At 40.4% G+C, this 20,485-nt stretch overlaps 1 protein-coding gene across 1 annotated transcript in view; it reads left to right on the forward strand.

Annotated features, from left to right (window-relative positions):
- The window catches only part of RRP15 (ribosomal RNA processing 15 homolog), a 43,682-nt gene that overhangs the window by 12,598 nt on the left and 10,599 nt on the right, over positions 1-20,485 (forward strand). The window contains exons 3-4 of the mRNA XM_050950268.1: positions 2,028-2,125; positions 3,060-3,261. Coding sequence (XP_050806225.1) covers positions 2,028-2,125; positions 3,060-3,261 — 300 coding nt within the window. The remainder of the gene's footprint in view (positions 1-2,027; positions 2,126-3,059; positions 3,262-20,485) is intronic.

The following is a 20,485-nucleotide window of genomic DNA, read 5'->3' on the forward strand; positions in this document are numbered from 1 at the left end:
CAGAGCCATAACATGGGCATTTTTGCACCCAGGGTGAGCAAGCATATTTGCATCCCCTACTGTTTTTCCCCCCTTCATTTCTTCGCCCCATTTTTCCACCCTGGTAGCTATGTGCTCTGGTGACTGTCCGACTTACCCTGCCCTGGTTATGGCCCTGCCTCACCTTTGGGATGCATTCACTCTTTGATCTGAAATAGCCTGAATCTGCTGGCCTTCAGGACATGCTGAAGGCCTGTCTCTTTATCCATACAGGCTTTTGGGTCACAATAAGGTCTGGTGTTTGGCAATGGGAGTATTGTGATTGGAGTTTGCTCTCATTTTGGATTAAGTATGTGTTGTTGTGGGGGTGAAAAGCATCTACTGGTTCACTTTTCTTAAGACTATTTTCAATGTATGGTATAGGTGTGTTTTGGAGTGTTACGTTTATTTCCGTTTGTAAAGTTCCAATGTCTTAGTATTATAGAAGCTAGACACAAAAAAGTTGCCTTGGGCTACATTGTGCTGTGACTTAACTTCTGGGTGTAAATTGGAGTGGAGCTTGATTATCTGGTCTAGTGGATCATGCTGCCAGTTCAGTTTCTTTCCCAATGACTATTTTTTTCTCATGTTCTGCCTATGGTCATTTTAAACGTCCCAGGTTGTATGCAGTTTTGAAATTGTCAGGTGAATAAAACAAAATTGTGTAGCTAATTAAGTAGATTAGCTGCTTTTCCTATGAAGAATTGTGATAAAAACAGAAAATTGATGTACCTTGGTATTAAAAGTACAGAATAGAAACACTTTAGATGCCTTGGCCTAACAGTACTGTTTTAATGGGATGACCCAGTCAGCGGTTTGGTTAGCTGGGACATACTGTGGTGGCTGCAGCCCACTTTTTGAATACAGAGCATTACAGTAAGGAATCTAATCAGTTACTGTTCTTGCTGAATACCTGGTTTTATGTTGGGTACCACAAATTAGTGGTGGGCTGTGAGGCTGTAAACTGATTTGTTCACCCCTGGATAAACTTGAAAACAGTTTGCCTTTTATTAATTCCATGCTGATGGAAGCTAGAATAGCGTAATTCCTTTGATCAAAGGCCAGAGCATGGTCATAAACTCATGAATTCATAGTAGTCTGCCTGGAATGATAAAGATAAGGACTCTGTAATTTCATGAAAGAGTTTTTGTATGATGCAGACTTAATGTAAGATCCCTATGACTAGAACACTGTTAAATTGCTTTAAAAAAAATGCTGCTAACTTGTCCCTGAAACAGAGGTGGGGAATACAACTTTCCACTATCATAGTGGAAATAAAAGCACTATTTACTGTGGCTGATGATGATGGCAGAAAATATGGTTGGGTTGGATTTTAAAACAGTGAGCTTTGTTTTATATCTCAGCTCTTTTTCAGTGGAAACAATGTTCTCCCTCTTTGGTCCAAATTCTTTCCTTTATAGCTTTTTTTTTGCTGTGTCATTGCTCATTACAAAATATAGTGAATTGTATGATAGTCTGTTCAGTGGAGAACATCAAGTAGTGTAGGCCCAAAATGTGACACACCTTTATTGGCAGGCCCTGAATATTTAACTTAAAGTTTCTGACTGCTGTGCTGGTCCTACACTGTGTGATGAAGAATATGATTTTTGGGGGTAAGGGAGAGGGAGAAGGATTCCTTTTTGAATCATTTTCTCCTAGTTGGCCACTCTCTTGCTGAAAAGGGGTGGGCTGAGTTTCCTCCCAGGCTCCGTTAATCCTTCCGGGTCACCCAGAAGATTTTCTGCAGAGGGAGTCTCAAGGGCTTTTTTACCTCCTGTGTGGACAAGAGGCTGTTTTGAGAATCTTGGCATCCTTGTGTGACTGTGGCAAACTTACCCCAGGACCTGTTGTCCAGCCCCATAAAAGTAATATTTAGAAGTTCCCCTTACCCTCATCCAAACTGAGTCCAAATGGTTTATCATTTTTGTCGTCTTACAGAATATCCTATCAAAGTGTGTTACATTTTAAAATGCCTAATGTTTTTTCACATAACAATATTTATACCCCAGCTTGATAAAAAGCGGGAGTGGGAAATGATGTGCAGAGTGAAGCCAGATGTTGCCAAAGACAGAGAAACGGAAAGAAATTTTCAGAGAATTGCCACGAGGTAAGAAAGTGTTTTTGTCCGTTTCATTTTTTTAAATAGATATAAAAGCATGTGTGGGTAATCTGTTTCCAATCAAATTGAACTCTTAAGAAGTGACTAGTGGGAGCCAAGTGATTTATACCCAGGTTTGCCTTGTACAGTATTTAGTTCAACAAAAGATTTCAGAAGTCTTATAAGAACATAAGAATTTAGACAGAATATAACATAAGTGTTTGCCCAGCATGAGTGCTGTGCCTGAGCTCTTCGTTTTGTTAATTCTGTACTTAAAAATATATAGATCAATCACATCTACCACTTCCTTTTTTTTTTTTTTTCTCTCTATGAAGAGTTCACCAAATTCATTGTTCTTGTGATCAGATTACTATTTCGTGTTACCCTAGTGCGGTACCACGTGTCTTTGGCATAACGCATTGCTGGTGTTCTCTCTATATTTACTTTTATTTTGCTGGGGTCACTCTGATGCTCCTTCCCCTTTCCATCTTGATATGTGCGAGTGGCATGCGACAGATTTTGGGGGGGAAGGAGCATTGTCCTGTGGTTGACTCCAGCACTTTGTACCATCCTTCAGCAACTTGATGTGGCTGCTGAATAACCTGTTAAGAACTCTTGCTCTAGTTCAGTTATGCATGTGCGTAGCCCCATTGATTTCTCTGGGACTGTTTATGTGCTTAAGTACCTTGCTGAATTGGGTCCTATAGCGGTAGATGTCTATCTGGTTCATAGCAGCAGGTGTGAAGAAAGAGTTGAATGCTGGAAGTCTGAGGTGCATTATGATTACTTACTCTTTAGCTGTGCGAGAGCGTTAAGTCACTGTTTTTGAGAACAGTAGCTAATGGTCTTTTTAGCATTTGCACCAGCACAATGTTTTTTGGTGTGTGTTTCTGTAATGACAACCTGATGCAAAATGCAATATTTTCTTTCTCTTTAACCCTAGGGGTGTTGTGCAATTATTTAACGCTGTCCGGAAACACCAAAAGAACATTGATGAGAAAGTGAAAGAAGCAGGGAATTCCAATAGGAAGCGTGCTAAACTGATGTCATCTGTTACGAAGAAAGACTTCATCAATATGCTCAGAGAGAGTGAAGGAGCTAAAAGAGAACAAAGTACTTCTGGGAAGACCCTGAAAAGCAAACAGGTAGGCATGGTCTTGCTGAATTTACACGAGGGGTTCTCTTAGTGTAATTGTTTGTTCTGGTTTTATTTGATGGTGTGTAAATACTTCTGCCCTTTAGCACAGTGGTTCTCAGAGTCTGATTTTTGTGTGTGGACTAGTTAGGCAGAAAATGAGCCTCGCTAGACCCATCTCCCCTCCATCCTAATCTTTAGTCCATTCTGTGAAGCTCAAGGTAGACTTTTTGGTAATCCATTGATCACAGTGAGTACATTTTGCTTTAGTGATATGTAAAAATTGAACTCATACTTGGTATATAATCAGAGATCGTAATAGAAACTATAGGACTGGAATAGCTTGTAACTTGATTTGAAGTCTCAAATACAGTAGTAAATGGCAGGGACTTTCCTGTGATAACATGTGGCACTGACCTGTTCAACTTATGCATTCACACAGGTAGTCTCTTTGTGCTCTCTTGCTCTGAAGTAATTATCGAACCTGAAATTGAAACGTTTTGACACAGGTGTGAGGGTGATATATTACTATATTGGCAGGCAATAATAAGGGTATTTAGAGACTTTAATAAAGATCAGATGTGGGGGGTTTTGTTCACTTAATTGTGTGCACGCTATCCAGGTTGCAGAGTTGGTTAGGACATTATGCATTTCTCTTTCCAAGAGTTATCAAACAAAATCACATGGTCATTACAAACAGATACTGGAGTGACACAGATTTTTTGGATCTGCCAACCCTTGGACTAATCCTGTGAACCCTTCAAGTATCTAGGGTTTAATAACAAGTTGCTCAGACTTTTCTCTTGCTCTCTGAAATTTCAGAAGCTGCCCCATTTTTAAGCATATTTGTGCTTGTGTTTGAACTTTATGCTTGGTAGTGGGTGGAATACTTCTCTTGGCTCAGATCCGCACAAACTAACTAAGTGCTTTTGTGTGCCAGGAAGAAATACTTTAATCAGTTGAGAGACAACAGTTTGTCATATGTTTTTTGTTTGTGTGCATTTAGGCAGCATGTTGAAACACTCCATGGCATGAAAAGCACTTAAAAATTTCACTCAAGTGTAGTAAGAAAGTATTTTTAAAACTCTTTGGGTAATTAGAGCAAGTTAATTTGATGCTGACACTTTAATTTTCTTAATCTGTGTAGCTTGCTTGATTTCAAGTAGCAAAAAAAAAAAAAAAAAAGCTGGTATAACAGCAATGCCCACTAGTGCTGCTGTGGCTAAGGGTCTGACAATATTTATAACTCTGTGGTCGAAGGAGATTGTACATTACCTGCAAAAATAGGGCAGGCTGAGATTGGGCCAATAGATGGGGAACTATTTTTTTTTTTTAATGTCTTATCAAATTGTGGAGCGGCAGTTTTCTTCTAGTGACGGAGTCACAAAATGTAGGTTTCAAGTACCTCTTTGTGTCCTTATATATACTAGAATGACTGATTCTGGAGGAGTCACCATGGGTGTGTTCGTTTTCTGGTGCTTTGGAAAATCAGATATAATTCTTTGGATGCTGAATGGTGGTTTGTCTTTTTTCTAGCTTTAGATCTTATGTCGCCATTTTCCCCATCTGAACAAATTTACCAAGTCCAGGACTTCCTGAGGTGGGGCATGAAATCTGGGGGTTGTGCAGCTTGAATTTGGGACCAAATTTGCCTTTTTATAACAGCAATATCGTCTCTGTAGATATCCCAGTTCTTCTCTTCCCATCATTTCCTTTTGTCACCACGGTCCTACAGCCAGGACTGAACGAAGTCTGGAACTTTTTTCAAGCTGCTCTTAATCAAGGCTTGTTTTCTCTTGCCAACTTAGCTCTCTCATAGCTCACTAGTTATGGACACTCCCAGCTCGAACCTTGGTGAGAGAGACTGAGACAGGTATCTAAACCTAGGTTTTCTCCTTAGTATGACACAAACATTTCTGCCACTGAACAGGACTTATATCTTTTCTCACATCATACCTTGCTGTTTGGAGTTTGTGGATCTTTTGAGGGATTTTGAGTTGTATATTGGAAAGAGCAGGAGATTTTTAGCTTGTGTGAAAGGTCTGTAGGCAGGTTTTGGTAGCAAGCTGCTGTATGTTTCAGCATTGGAGCGTATGGTCTTTACTTTTTAAGAAATGTGAATGTGTTTATTTCAACAAACAATCTGAAAGATGCCAATCCCACGCTATGGGCATTCTGCATCAAGTAGAATACAGTTCATAACAATTAACCACCATGACCACACCACCCACGTAAAACAACCAGTCAGCAAGAAGAATATAGCAGAACAAAATCTCCCCGTGAAAGTGAACCTTTCTTAAACTAATACTTTTGCTATGCAGATAGGCAGGCTATGCTCAGGAGTGTATCTGCTGTAAGTTGCAAATGCAGCGAACCATGCGCTCACAAACTGCCACGTCTTGAGGGGATGCTAATTTTTCTCCTCCCCTCCAATATCCTGGTTGCTGCTCTTTGGAGAGGCAATGATGGGAACTTTCAGAGATTGTTAATATTTGATTTTTGCTGTGATTTGCTTATTAACGCATCTGTGTACGGATGTGCATATGCTGACATTTTTGAGACACATAGAAGTCCACCTGTGGAATTGGGATTTATTTCAGTAGCATAGGCATCCTTCTAATAGGGTTTGTGGTGTTCCTTCTTTACCCTTACAACTAGGTATCTTACTTAAAGGAGGCATTACTTGTACCCTTTCCTAGAACTGTATTTGTTGTATATGGTCTTGTATACCTGCTTTATATCCATGAGCCTAAAATCTTTTCAGTGTTTCTTTTTTCCCCCTATATAGCTACAAAAGGAGAATACATGGGCTTCTGTTAAATATTTGCTCATATAATTTAAAACTGTAGCCCTTTTGCAGGTTGTGTGTGCCCAGATGGGAGTAATTATGTTTCTGAATTGAAGCCAAGGCCTTTGCCTTTCATATCATTAACTGTTTATCAAGGTATTTCTTAATCCTGGCTGAGCCAGCTAGTTTGTGGAATATTTTTCCTTATTTTTCCCAAGGTACTATGCACAATGCTTGTTTCTGGGCAAGATCCACCACCTTATCTGAAAGCCTTTCTATGTGGGAGTAGAGTGTAGTCGTTTAAAAGTACTCCAGTTTTTTGAGCATTTGTTTTACAGTGAGATGTGTTTTGCTTTTAAGTCCTACTAGAACAGCTTTCTGTGCAGTGCATTGCTTCTCTTTCTCTTCCGCCCCCCTTCCTTCCCTCCTGACCCCACCAAAACAATAACATACTCTACCGTATCTACAATCTTTTTAAAAAAAATAAAAATAAATAGGGCCTGTGAAAAGTGCCATATTGCCAGCTCTGGGAACAGAAATCCTCCATGAATCCACAGAAGGGATACAGCATGTATAGTGGCAGTGCAAGGAAGCATGCACTGCTCTCCAGATATGCCTCGACCATAAATTGGAAGGACAGCCTCTAGGGTGGGAAAAGTAACTTGTCTTACATGTCTATTGAGTCCTTGACCTCTGAGATTGACCTCAAGGGAGTCGATTTAGATAATGAACAAGTGTCTGTCATAAAACAACCCACAGGTCCTCTGAGCTGCAGATCCATGTCCAGAGGCACTCAGACCACAAATGTGATAACTTTGATTATTAGAAGTCTGGCCCAGATTAGATGTAGTGATCGGGAGGTGATGGTCATGGGATACTGAATCAGCATAGTTCTTTCTTAGGAAACTTTGTCTTGCTTTCCAAGGACCTTTAGCTAAAATGTAAGAAACGTGCTTGGTCTGCCAAAGACTTTTTAGTGCTTACGTTTTGAGGATACATTTCAGGATGTGGTCATCATGTGACGCTGTGCCTGCCCCATGAGGCATTGCAAACCCTTCCCAAAGCACCCTGTGGCCAGTAGCACGGTGAGATAGCTGCCACAATGCACTGCTGTCTTTGTGGTGCAAGAGCTGCTAATGTGGATGCTATCCAGTGTCACAAGGAGCACAGCGGTTTAATTCAAGCATTTTAATAAAAGTGGTATAACTTGTGGTGCAGAAACTTGCCAGTGTAGACATACCCTTAGAAAACCTGACCTATGAGGAAAGCTTTTAAAAAAACCGTAGTATGTTTAGTCTTGAGAAAAGAAGACTGTGTGGAGAGCTGATATGTCTTAAAATATGGTTAGGGGTGTTCTAAAGAGAATGGTGATCAATTGTACTCCAGGTGGTCAATTGTATGTCCACTGAAGGTAGGACAAGAAGTAATGGGCTTAGTCTGCGGCAAGGGAAATTTAGGTTAGTTGAAACATAAAGGTTAACAAGTAAACATTCTATAAATACATTAAAAGCAAGAGGAAGATCAAGGACTGGGTAGGCTGTTACTCAATGAGGGGGGAAAACAATAACGGAAAATGTGTATATGGCAGAAGTGATAAATAACTTTTGTTTTAGTTTTCACCAAAAGATTTAATAGCAATTGGACATCTAACTTAATGAATGCTGGTGAAAATGAGATAGGATCAGAGGCTAAAATAGGGAAAGAACAAGTTAAAAATTACTTACACAAGTTAGTTGTCTTCAAATCACCAGGGCCTGATGAAATACATTCTAGAATACTCAAGGAGCTGATTGAGGAAATATCTGAGCCATTCGTGATTATCTTCAAAAAGTCATGGAAAACTGAATAAAGTCCAGAGGACTGGAAAAGGGCAAATATAGAGCCAATCTATAAAAAGGGAAATAAGGACAACCTGGGGAATTACAGACCAGTCAGTTTAACTTCAGTACCTGGAAAATAATGGAGAAAATAATTTAATCAATTTGCAAACACCTAGAAGATAATAAAGTGATAAGTTACAGTTGGCATGGATTTGTCAAGAACAAATCATGTCAAACCAACCTAGTAGCTTTCTTTGATAGGGTAACAAGCCTTGTGGATAGAGGGAAGTGATAGATGTGGTATATATTGACTTTAGTAAGGTTTTTCATACTGTCTCACATGACTTTATGCACAAACTAGGGAAATACAACCTAGCTAGAGCTACAATAAGATATAACTGGTTGGAAAACAGTTCCCAGAGAGTAGTTAGCAGTGGTTCACAGTCATACTGGAAGGGCATAATGAGTGGGGTCCCGCAGGGATCAGTTCTGGGGCCAGTGTTGTTCAAAATCTTCATCCATTATTTAGATAATGGCATAGAGAGTTTGCTTACAAAAATTGCGGACGATGCCAAGCCCTGAGGGGTTGCAGGTGCTTTGAAGGATAGGATTAAAATTCAAAATGATCTGGACAAACTGGAGAAATGGTCTGACGTAAATAGGATGAAATTCAGTAAGAACAAATGCAAAGTATTCCACTTAGGAAGGAACAATCAATTGCACACATACAAAATGAGAAATGACTGCCTAGGAAGGAGTACTGCAGGAAGGGATCTTGGGGGTCATAGTGGACCACAAGCTAAATATGAGTCAACAATGTAACGCTACAAAAAAGCAGACATCCTTCTGGGATATATTAACAGTAGTATTGTAAGCAAGACACAAGAAATAATTTTTCTGCTCTGCTATGCACTGATTAGGCCTCAGCTGGAGTATTGTGTCCAGTTCTGGGCACCACGTTTCAGGAAAGATTTGGACAAAAGTCCAGGGAAGAGCAACACAAATGATTACAGGTCTAGAAAACGTGACCTATGAGGAAAGATTGAAAAAACCTGGAGTTGTTCTTTCTGGAGAAGAGAAGACCGGAGTGTGTGTGGGGGGAGGGTGGAGAGGAGGAGGGGACGGGACATAATTTTCAAGTACATAAAAGGTTGTTTCAAAGAGGAGGGTGAAAAATTGTTCTCCTTAACCTCTGAGGATAGGACAAAAAGTAATGGGCTTAAATTGCAGCAAGGCATTTTAGGTTGGGCATTAGGAAAGATTTCCTAAACGTCTGGGTAGTTAAGCACTGGAATAAATTGCCTAGAGAGGTTGTGCTATCTCCATCACTGGAGAGTTTTAAGAGCAGGGTTAGACAAACACTTCACAGACTCACAGACTTTAAGGCCAGAAGGGACCATCATGATCATCTAGTCTGACCTGCACATCGCAGGCCACAGAACCTCACTCACCCACTCCTGTAATAGATCCCTAAGCTCTGGCTGAGTTAATGAAGTTGATCATTATTTGAAGACTTCAGATTACAAAAAAAATCCACCATTTACACTAGTTTAAACCTGCAAATGACCCAGGCCGTGCCTCATGCTGCAGAGGAAGGCAAAAAACCCTGCAAGGTCTCTGCCAATCTGAGTCTGGGTAAAATTCCTTCCCATTCCCAAATATGGCAATCAATTAGACCCTGAGCATGTGGGCAAGACCAAGCAGTCAGACACCTGAGAAATAATTCTCTGTAGTAACTCAGAGCCCTCTCCATCTAGTGTCCCATCACCAGCCTTTGGAGATATTTGCTGGTAGCAGTTGCAGGTCGAGTACATGCCATTGTAGGCAGCCCCATCATACCAATCCCTCCATAAAGGTGTCGAGCTCAGTCTTGAAGCCAGTTTGGTTTTTTGCCCCCATTGCTTCCCTTGGGAAGCTGTTCCAAAACTTCACTCTGATGGTTGGAAACCTTCGCCTGATTTCAGGCCAAAACTTACTGATGGCCAATATCCATTTGTTCTAACTGAGATGTGTGTGTGGGGAGGATATGGGCCCCTCTTTACTTCTGGGGGTCCTGGGAGACTCTCAGTGCCCTTCAGAGTTTACTGGGTCTCCAGCGCAAGTTTCAGCCTGCTCCCCCTTTGAGTTCCGAGGATCCCCACCCTCCTTCAGTGAAAGCCAGAGCCCCAAATGCTGCCAGCCCTCGCTTTGGGGCTGGAGATGCTCCACAGACTGTTCCCTTCCCGGGGTGGCCCCTCTCTGAGTAGAGTAGGTCTCTCCTGTTAACTCCTGCTCCAGTTCTGGCATGGTTTGCAGGTGTGGAGGGGCTGAGCCAGTCCAGACTAAAGCTGCAGTTTAACTCCTTCTATGCCAGTGTGGGGTTTATATAGCCCTTCACAGGTGCCCAGGCCCAGGGAATGGCCCCCTATCAGCCCCATGCCTGATGAGGTGGGGCGACCCACTGGCAGCGTTGCCTTTGATGGTGCTGCTCCCACTCCCTCCCCTCCTCCTTTACTGCCACCACAGTGCCTGTCACCTTCACTTCCTGAGGGGTGAACCCAGGAGGTGTGTTTTGTTATCCATTTCCCTACCTCTGCCCCCCCTCCCCTCCTCCGCCCCCCGGATCCGTTGTGCACCCTCCGTCACTCACATCTGCATCAGGAGCCCTCATCTGCTAGTGTCACTGGCAGGATGGGCAGGGATGGTGTCTCTAACCTCTGTTTGCCGGAGGCTGGGAATGGGTGACAGGGGATGGATCACTTGATGATTACCTGTTCTGTTCATTCCCTCTGAAGCACCTGGCATTGGCCACTGAGCTAGATGGACTATTGGTCTGACACAGTGAGCCGCTCTTATGTTTGCAGTCTCTATCAGGAGTATCTATTCCAGGGGACCACAATGCAGTGGTGCTCGCGGGGCCTTCTAAATACGCCCGCGTCCTGTCAGGGATGGAGATAATACTTCAGTCCTGCCTGATTTGTATAGTCACGAATTGTTATTCTAGAAGCTTCATTGAACATAGATTAGTTCACTATAAACAGGGCAGAAGAGAGTCCTGCTTACACTTCACTATTGCAACAGCTCTGCAATAAAAACTACAGTCAAAGTATAGTTTTGTTGGTTAAAGCAAGCAGCTGAGACTTCCAAGATCACACTCAGGAGACCACTGATTAACTCAAAATAAGGCTGACAAATACAGACTAAGCTTTTTACAAAGTATATTTCTAAACAACTCCCATGTTAATTACATACCACTGAGATACCTCTTACCACTTAAGACAATCTTACTGTGAATAGTACAAATGCAAAGAATCACAGAAATGAGAGGCCATCAAGTCCAGTCCCTGTGCTGAGGTAGGACCAAGTTAACCTTAGACCAAAGGTTTGTCCAACCTTTTATTAAAGTCTCCAATGATGGGGATTCTACGACAATGTCCCTTGGAAGCCTATTCCAGAGCTTAACTATCCTTATAATTAGAAAGTTTTCCTTAACATCGAATCATAGAACTGTAGGACAGGAAAGGACTTCAAGAGGTCTTCTAGTCCAGTCCCCTGCACTTAAAGTAAAAAGCATAATTTGATTCTTAGACCAAATTGACTTTCCCAGGTGACAACTAGAAAAACCCCTTTGGCCTCTAAACAGAGTAAATTTGCAATGGTATACAAAAAATTGAAAAACGAAGGTGCTATTTTCAGCCACCTTTTGGCCCTAAGTGTAATTCTGAGACCTTGGTCTGGAGTTGTATCGTGAGCTCCAAGAGATGGAAGAGCTTTGCTACCAAGGTTTCTTCTTCTCTCTTACTTTTTTGAAACTGAGGTTCGTTTTATGAATGCTCCTGGTATTTAGTAAGCAAATCACAAGTGCAGATGATTGCAGGAGCAGATTGGCTGGGGAGTCTAAAAAGCACAAGCTTTGTTTTTGTTTGTTTTGCCGAGTCCCGGTTTTTGAAAAGTTTTAATCCATAAATGTGGCAGTTCTGAGCAATAGCTTGCCATTAGTATTTTCTTTTGCTTCTGAGAATGTTAGTTTAACTCTGTTACCATGACTACATCAGATGCAGGGTCACAAATAGATGCAATATTTTGGGTTGTTTGTTTTTCTAATCAGGTTTGAGGACAACAAAACCATGTGACACAATAGAAAAACATTTTTCAGGTGAAAAGTCAAATATTTTTTAAATAGGTGCAAAAAATTTTGTTTCGGTTCTTTATTTTGGTTTGGGGATATTTTTTGGTTGTTTTTGTTTTGTTACATACCTTTTATGGGCTTTGTCAAGTCACATTGCCTTGTTCAGGGTCCTGAGGGTACAGATATGAAAATATCAGAGGGGTAGCCATGTTAGTCTGGATCTGTAAAAGCAGCAAAGAATCCTGTGGCACCTTATAGACTAACAGTCTATAAGTCTATAGTGACTTATAGTCTATATAGACTAATAGTCTATAAGGTGCCACAGGATTCTTTGCTGATATGAAAATAAGCTCCACATCCAGACAACTTGTTGAAGTCGCAAGAATCTCTAGGGCTTTGTGGGTCAAGTAGGATCAGGAGGATCATAACAGGGTTCAAAAAAGAATGAGATAAATTCATGGAGGATAGGTCTATCAATGGCTATCATCCAGGATGGGCAGGTATGGTGTCCCTAGCCTGTTTGCCAGAAGCTGGGAATGGGCAATGGGATGGATCACTTGTTGGATTACCTGTTGTGTTCATTACCTCGGGGCACATGGCATTGGCCACTGTCAGAAGACAGGATACTGGGCTAAATGGACCTTTGGTTTGACCTAGTATAGCCATTCTTATGCGTGTTGATGAAGGCCTAGAACTCTGCTAACAAACTGGGGTCGCTTGCAACCTGTTTTGACCTTTAAAAAGCAGTTGCTTGTTGCAACAAGAAGGCAAAAATATTGCAGAGTAGAGTACGGTGCTAGATCACTGCTGCGGATGTTCGTACTGGCATTTGTTTTCAGTGCTGCAGCCACTGGCAGTTTTCTGGCAGTATGCGTCGTGAGCATACCGTAACTGTCAACATGTCGTACGCTGCTGTTACAGAAAACACTTTAAATATAAATCCAAAGTGATAGGAATTAGTTGGGAACAAATAATTTGGCTGGATTTTCTGCAACGTAATGTCAGGAATGACAGCAGCAAGAATTTATTGCAAAAGACTAGTATTTTGAGAGGAGATAACAGTGTACAGTGGATGCCACTGAAAAAATAGCAGGAGTTAACACATTGAGTGTTTGGCTTTAGTGTGGTATTGACACTATTTCTTATACTTCAGGTAGGAAATACCACAGTGAAGTCCAATACTGTAACGTAGTAAACCATTGCTTTTTTGGAGGAATGCACCTATATTTTAGAGTGTTTAATATTCAAGTAAAGTTACAGAGTATGCAACTTGTCGAGGCAGTGAACAGTCCCCTTTAGCCCAATTGACCATGCTAACAGCTGCAGCAAACCTGGAGTAATGTGGTTTGGCAAACTCCTGCAGTAAAGTGAAAATCTCTCTCAGCATCCTAGTCCATAGTGATGGTCCCAGTGTCAGTATGTGAGAATTTTTCCATATGAATTTTAGTTTAGGTTATTGTATAAATCCTTTTATTTGTATCAATTTCTCTAGTTGTACATATCTTTTATTATTGCTAGCCCACCTGCTGGATCATGTTTGAAGTTCACTTATATTTTTAGTCTAGGTTTTTGTTACAATGGAATGTGATCATAGAATTAAATACTGTATTATAATGCGTAGACACAATGGGGCTGAATTCAGGTTGTGTGCCTGTGCAACCTTAATTCTGGCATTTCTGAACTTCTGAATGCTTGATCTTTTAAGGTAGGTTTTCTTTGTGTGCAGTTTCATAAAAAAACTTTAAGCAAACTGGAAAAAAACGAAATTCTGTCATGTCAGACCATGATCTCCACCTTGGGTTATTGGCAAGATTAGGCTATTTACATCGATAGTACGGTTGTCTGGTGCTTGAGCAAATGGAGTAATTGGCAGCAGTAGAAGGCTGTATTCTTCTGTGTGAACCAGCCACTAGACGGGGGAGAGACAAACTTAGTTTTATGACTATTTGCTAGACAACAAAGGAATGTTGAGACTCAGCATCCTGAGTTCAGTTCCAGATTCTGGAGGAGAATGTGTTCTGCTGGTTACAAACAGTTCTGCCACTGTCCCCACCCCCTTTCTGCTGTCTTTTTCCCCTTCCTGGCTCCTGCTCCTCCCTCCCCTCTGCATTACATTCAAGCTATTTCTTCCTCTCTGTGCTGCCTGGGCACCAACAGGGGGAGCACTGAGAGTATGAGAGTGTCCTTGCTCTCAGTTCTGATTCCTAACACCAGATTGACCCAGGCTTCTGGGAGAAGGAATTGGAGGGAAGGTCCTGCATGGGATTGAGCATGCTTAATTAGTTGCCTTGTGGGGGTGGTACCTGTGCAGTCTGATCTCATGTGAGAGCTGTGAGGGATCAGAGCATGGTCTGTGAAGACCGACTATTTGGAATTTTTATCTGCCAAACTTTAACAAGTTTAACTCTACATAGCATGTGCAAACTGAGATTTTTTTCCCCAGAGGTTTATAACTTGGCTAAATTAGAATGAATCTTCATGAGAACATCAAAAGGCAAATCTCTGGCATCAGGGTGACCCCCTGGCAAATTACAAGTCCCTGCTCCAAAGCAGGAGGGAGTCTGAGCTTCTTAGCAAGGTGGTTGTAAGAATTTTTTTCATCATGGGCAAAACAACATTTTTCTCTAATCTCACCCTTGATAATAGCAGAACTGTTTTAACTGAAACTTTGCTTCAAATTGGATTTTTTGGGGAGACACCTAGCATAGAACATTTCAGCCCAAAGGGTTTGTTTGACAAAGTTATAAGCAACTGAAAACATAGTCTTATAATAAGTAATGTTGGGCAACTTTAACTACAGGAAGTGCTATCAGCTCCCCCCCATAATATAAAAATAAAGTATTTGAGAATTACGTTCATTAGTAATGCAAAGGGGGGCTCCAGTGTTACTTTATTTTCCCAGATGTTGCTGCCAAGCTGGTTTTCAATGAAATTGTGTCTAAAACAGTCACAGGGAGGGGGTACATTGAACAATTTGCGGTATACATCTTCTTTTGATCTTCTGTAAATGCACAATCCATAGACATCCAAAATGTCTAATCCTATTAAGACTGCTTTACTGAACTCTCAAACTATGATCTCCAAAGCTATTTTAATGGGAAATATGTCTTGAAGAACTCAAATTGGATGTCTGGTTGTTTTGGCTGTGGCTTTAATAGCTCATGGTGTCATGATTGGCTTAGTTGAAGCTTGTCCTTTTAATTTGGACCCTTTTTTTTTTTTCCCCCAATGTTCCTTATTTGCTATATGGGGTAGCAGAAATTTGTTCCTTTGTGAATAAATCACTGAGTTCACCGTTAGTTCTCCAGGTCCTTTTTAGGACGTTTGACTGTCTCTAAATTCCAATTCTTTCAGTTATGTTTGTTTGCAGACTTTCTAAACTGTCAAATAGTGCCTTCTCTTTGATTGCATTGAATGATCTTCTGACCATTGGCTAAACTCTAATTGGTAATTAAGTTTTTCTGATCACTGCTTATATGCTTTTATTACTGAATCAGTTTAAAGCCAAGGAAGTTCAACATATTGCCCAAAACTCTAGCGAAAAGCAAATCTCGAAAAGTTTGGAGTGTGGATTTTGTTTCCATTAAAAAACAAAAGCTGGGCTGCTTGCACGAAGGATTCACTTATGCAATATTGATCTGAAAGTTTCCCAAAAGCAGACTTTCCTTGAGAAGTTTCTGTCTTTGTTCATAGCAGTTATTGGCAGGACAATGTTTGTATAGAGGAATATATATAAACACTTCAGAACCTTTTATAGAAAGATTTTGTTCTGGAAATAACTGAAGATTTGGTGTAGGTCTTTTATCTGAACTAGTTTGGTTTACCCCATCTGAGTGCTGTCTTTCACAGATTATCTTGGGGAGCAATTTCATCAGCTCTATATTACTTAGTTTTTTTCGGTGTGATGTGTTCTGATTTCTATTTACCATAATACATATATGCTCTTTTGTAAGTATGACTTCTCTGTGCACCTACTTTTTGTTTATTTATGTGGGTAAATGGAAGAGCTCTGCCGTATGAACTGGAAGAACAGTTAGAAGACTGAGCTAAACTTTTTCTTTCATCAAAGAATTTGACGAATTTTTAATGATGGTTTCTGAAAGGACTCTGGCGATTTAAAAAAGAAATCACATAATTGAGATCTTTTTAAAAACAGCTGTGGTTACAGATATCAGAGGGGTAGCCGTGTTAGTCTGGATCTGTAAAAGCAGCAAAGAATCCTGTGGCACCTTATAGACTAACAGATGTTTTGGAGCATGAGCTTTCATGGATGAATACCCACTTCGTCAGATGCATGAAAGCTGTGGTTGCAGAAAACACCAAAGATGTTTTTAACTGAAAGATTAGAGAGCAATTAACCCTTTTCCAGTTTGTCTGAGCATGTGACACTTTTCTGTGTATAGTCAATTTTATTTCCCCCTTAATAGCCAGTTGGCTTTCCCCTCTTTGTGGGGTAAAAGACCCACACAAGAAAGAATCCACCCCCCCCCCCCAAAAAAAAAGTATAAACCCATGAGAATGGGTTGGAAGAGTGGAACAATTGGTGGCAACAAAAGAGAGGGAAGATGGTCCACTGCCTGGGGTGATAGCCTGGAACTCAGAAGTACAGGGTTAAATTCCTTGTTCTGCTCTAGACTTCCTGTGTGACCTTGAGTAAGTCACATAGTCTCACTGTGCCTCTGTTCCCTCTTCGTAAAACGGGGATAATAATGGATAATTCCTACTTCACACGTGTGTTCTGAGGATAAATATACTGAAGATATGTGCGGCACTCCCATACTGTGTTTATGGGTAGAATAAGTAGGGGGTATATTCTCTGATAGATAAGTGGGGGATTCGGGAACAAAGGGTAATGCCTGAAACTTCGTAACTTGTTTCTAAAAACTGACTAAATTTCAAATTAACTGCATTCCTTTTAAACAAATCAAAGTCCTGCACTAGCCAGACACTTGTCTTTATTAGCTATGTGCCTAGGATTAAAAATTACATTGGTCTAAGGCTTGCTGTGTTAGATGCTGGACCATTGCAAAAATTGCACCTCTGCTTAATGCCAGTTTTAAGGCCCATTATCTCACAAAAGACCAGGGTTAGACATACTTAATTATTTAGAAATCTGGTTTGTTTTTGAATTGTGAACCTTGAAAAATTCATGATATTGATAATCTCTCATTTTTTCTACATTTCCATTCCAAACTGATTTTAGTGGTTGCCATCTTGAGAATTGTAAGAGCTAAAATGAGTACTGTGCATCATCTGAAAAAGTCCCATATTTTCCACTTAACTTAGCATTTGTAACTCCTGAAGGTGGAGGCACAGACTGCTTTTATGATGATAGTGGCAGCATAGGACGGAAATAGATGGACAAGCTTTGTTGGGAGAAGGAACTACAGTGATAGTCCAAAAAGGCCTCAATTTGTAGACCTTCAACACATCCTGCCAAAGCTATGTGTAGGAGGAGGGTCCAGATGGGGTTTTGGGTGGTAAAGATTTGCACAGCTATCAAGAAGTTTCCAAGTTATTCACTAACAAAAATTGGGTGATCTTCACTCTTGGAATTCCAATATTTTATAACTTTGGTAGACCAGTATTCTCATTTCAGGATCCATAAACTTAAGCATTTGCCCTGGACCGGTGATCGGAAAGGAGGACCTTTTCCAGGCCTGGACCCATTTGATTGCAGTGTCAGATCACTTCGTTACCTGAAATGCCAAAGGAACTATCATTGCTTTAGTCTTCATCTATTTAGCAAGTGTGTCTGGGATTGACTCTTTTGTGTTTATTGATCAGCCTTGGTAAGAATGGCAGTTGGTATTTGATTATCATTTGCAGAGAGGTTTTAGTGTTTCTTTGGGGTTCCCCCCCCTCCCCAGCATTAAACATTCGTATTTATAGTAAAACTCTTCAGACTTAACATTAATTCACTTTTGAGGAAAAAATGTACTATGAGAACTGCATTTTTAAAAGAGATCTAATTTCTAAATGATGATTGGACTATTTCTAACCTAACTGAGCTATGATCATTAAAGCTGTAGCTATTCAAATTTAACAACTAACTTGTGTTATCAGAGTTATGAATTTCAATCAAATTTTCAGTTCCTCTGCGAGACAGATTGCTTGCCTTACAGTTTGAGCTCCATTGGATATGAAAGGTATTTTTTGTCTGTTTTTACAAATATCTGTCTGACCGTTCAGAGTTTTCACTGCAGAACAGATATGCTTGGTCAGCTCCTGATCTCGCTCCTGTTGAAATCAGTGGAAAAACTCATGTGGACTTCACTGGTAGTTGGACGAGGCCTTCAATCTGTGCAGTATTCTCACTTTGGGAGTAGATCCTCGATTTCCAACAGCCACCATTTCAAGCGGTGAATATCTTAGATGTAATGTTTTGATGATTAAAGTTATTAATTTGTCATCTCCATAGGGAATGGAAACTACTATATCAGGGTTTCTCAAGTTGGGGTCGCTGCTTGTGTAGGGAAAGCCCCTGGTGGGCTGAGACGGTTTGTTTACGTGCCCTGTCTGCAGGTCTGGCTGATCACGGCTCCCACTGGCTGCAGATTGCTGCTCCGGGCCAATGGGGGCAGCGATCCGCGGCCAATGGGAGCCGTGATTGGCTGGACCTGCCGATGGGGCAGGTAGACAAACCGGCCTGGCCCGCCAGGGGCTTTCCCTACACAAGCTGTGACCCCAGTTTGAGAAACCCTGCATGATATGCTCTAATAGTCTCTACCCATTAACTTTAACTTAGGTTTGTTTTTGTTTTTTTTTAAATTTTAGATTATTTTAATTTCCACTGGTTAAATTCATCACCCTCAAATTGTCTGAAACTCTGCAGCTTGTGTGTTTACTCTCAGTTGGATCTGGATAATGCTCTTTTTGACTGTGTTCCTGGCTGACTTCCTTTTTCATACAAAGCCCGTACCATGTAGTTTCCAGAAATTTGTTGGCACCCAAACCAATCCGATGCTGCTTGAATTGCACGTTTGACAAAACATATGACAAAATTCTAATCTGACTCTAGAATGTTTATGTAGATAAGATTTAATTTTAAAAGCAATAATACGTATTATTTGTATATGGTAGCATCTGGAAGCTCCAGTCATGGACCAGGACCCCTTTTTACTCTGCATTTCCCCACCCCTAGATCTATTTTTATGCAGCAATCTGTGCATTGGGAGGTCACATGGGGGATGCTGTATAAAGTTTGGGTTCAGTGCTCATCCTTGAACTCTAATTCTGGCCTGATTTTAACTGTCACTATAATCCGGTATCATTTGATCCCATGACACTTGAGTACACAGTAATTTCATGAGTATGTTACTCTATCTCACAGAGCATTAATTTAAAATATTAACAGAAAATAGGATCTGTGATACCTCTTATACCTGTAATGCTTCTTATATACCTATAAAATATCACATTGCATTTCACTAAATCAGGCTTGTTTTCAGGTGTTTCTGCATTGGGTACATGAGATTAATATAAAAAGAGCCTGATTACATTTTGCTAGGCAACTTTCAAATATCCTGTGGGCTATTGTGTTTGTAAGTAAAGTGGTTTGTCATGGAAGAAATGAGAATGACAAGAATATTCAACCTAAAATTATAATTTAAAGGTGTATCAGCTTCAAGAACACTTCTTAATTCTTTTTGTCCAGTATTGTTCCATGTAGCACCTAAAATGACTATAACTGAAAGAGATTGAAAGAACAGCACCTGTCAAATTTGTTTATCATATATTTTACTAACTTTGTATATAGTCAGTTTCACAATATCTGCTCCCCCTCTCTCTTTTCTTAGTACTTCCCTTCCTCATTACAGCAAGTTTGTGTGGGGGTTTTAAACGGTAATACAGGGGAGAAAACCATGTTTAAAATAGGAAAAGTGACTGTAAAATCATGAATTTTCAAAGGTTTATTACCTGAAACTGCTTTGAATGCTTTCTTTTTATAACTGATTAGATTTCATGTTGATTATGTTCCTTTTAAAAGTCATATGCTTTCCAAAACACTTGTATATTGTGCATAGTATAATCCAGAACCCAAATTTATGTTTTTTCCTGGGCAGCTCCTAGTTATAATACTCCCATATCTTTCCCACTACTTTCAACAGGTATATGTGAATCTCTTTGCCAACATGTCTGTATGTTGTCTTGTAGCAGCATGTGGTAAAATTCTTCTTGCAATGGAAAGAATTCCCAGATGGCTGCTATCAGAAATGGAATGCCCCAAACTCTGCAAAGCACCAAAATTTCAAGCCAAAAAACAGGCCCCTCCTAACTCTATTTTTTTCTTTTAATGTCTTTTACATCTTGTGGTACAAATGCTCTTGAAACTCATTGTGTTTCTTTTACTAGGACTAAACAAAGCTCTCTTTTTTTTTTCCACGTAAATAGCTTAAAATATAAATGACTTCTGTTACATCTCTTTACAGTCAAGTGTTAAGTAATGATTTTAGAGAATGAGGTTGCTGTTGATTTCTTTTTTTCACTAAAGCCCAGGTGAATGTTTATTTTCAGA

This window comes from Gopherus flavomarginatus, chromosome 4 (genome assembly GCF_025201925.1).
Source record: "Gopherus flavomarginatus isolate rGopFla2 chromosome 4, rGopFla2.mat.asm, whole genome shotgun sequence".
Taxonomy (NCBI): Eukaryota; Metazoa; Chordata; order Testudines; family Testudinidae; genus Gopherus; species Gopherus flavomarginatus.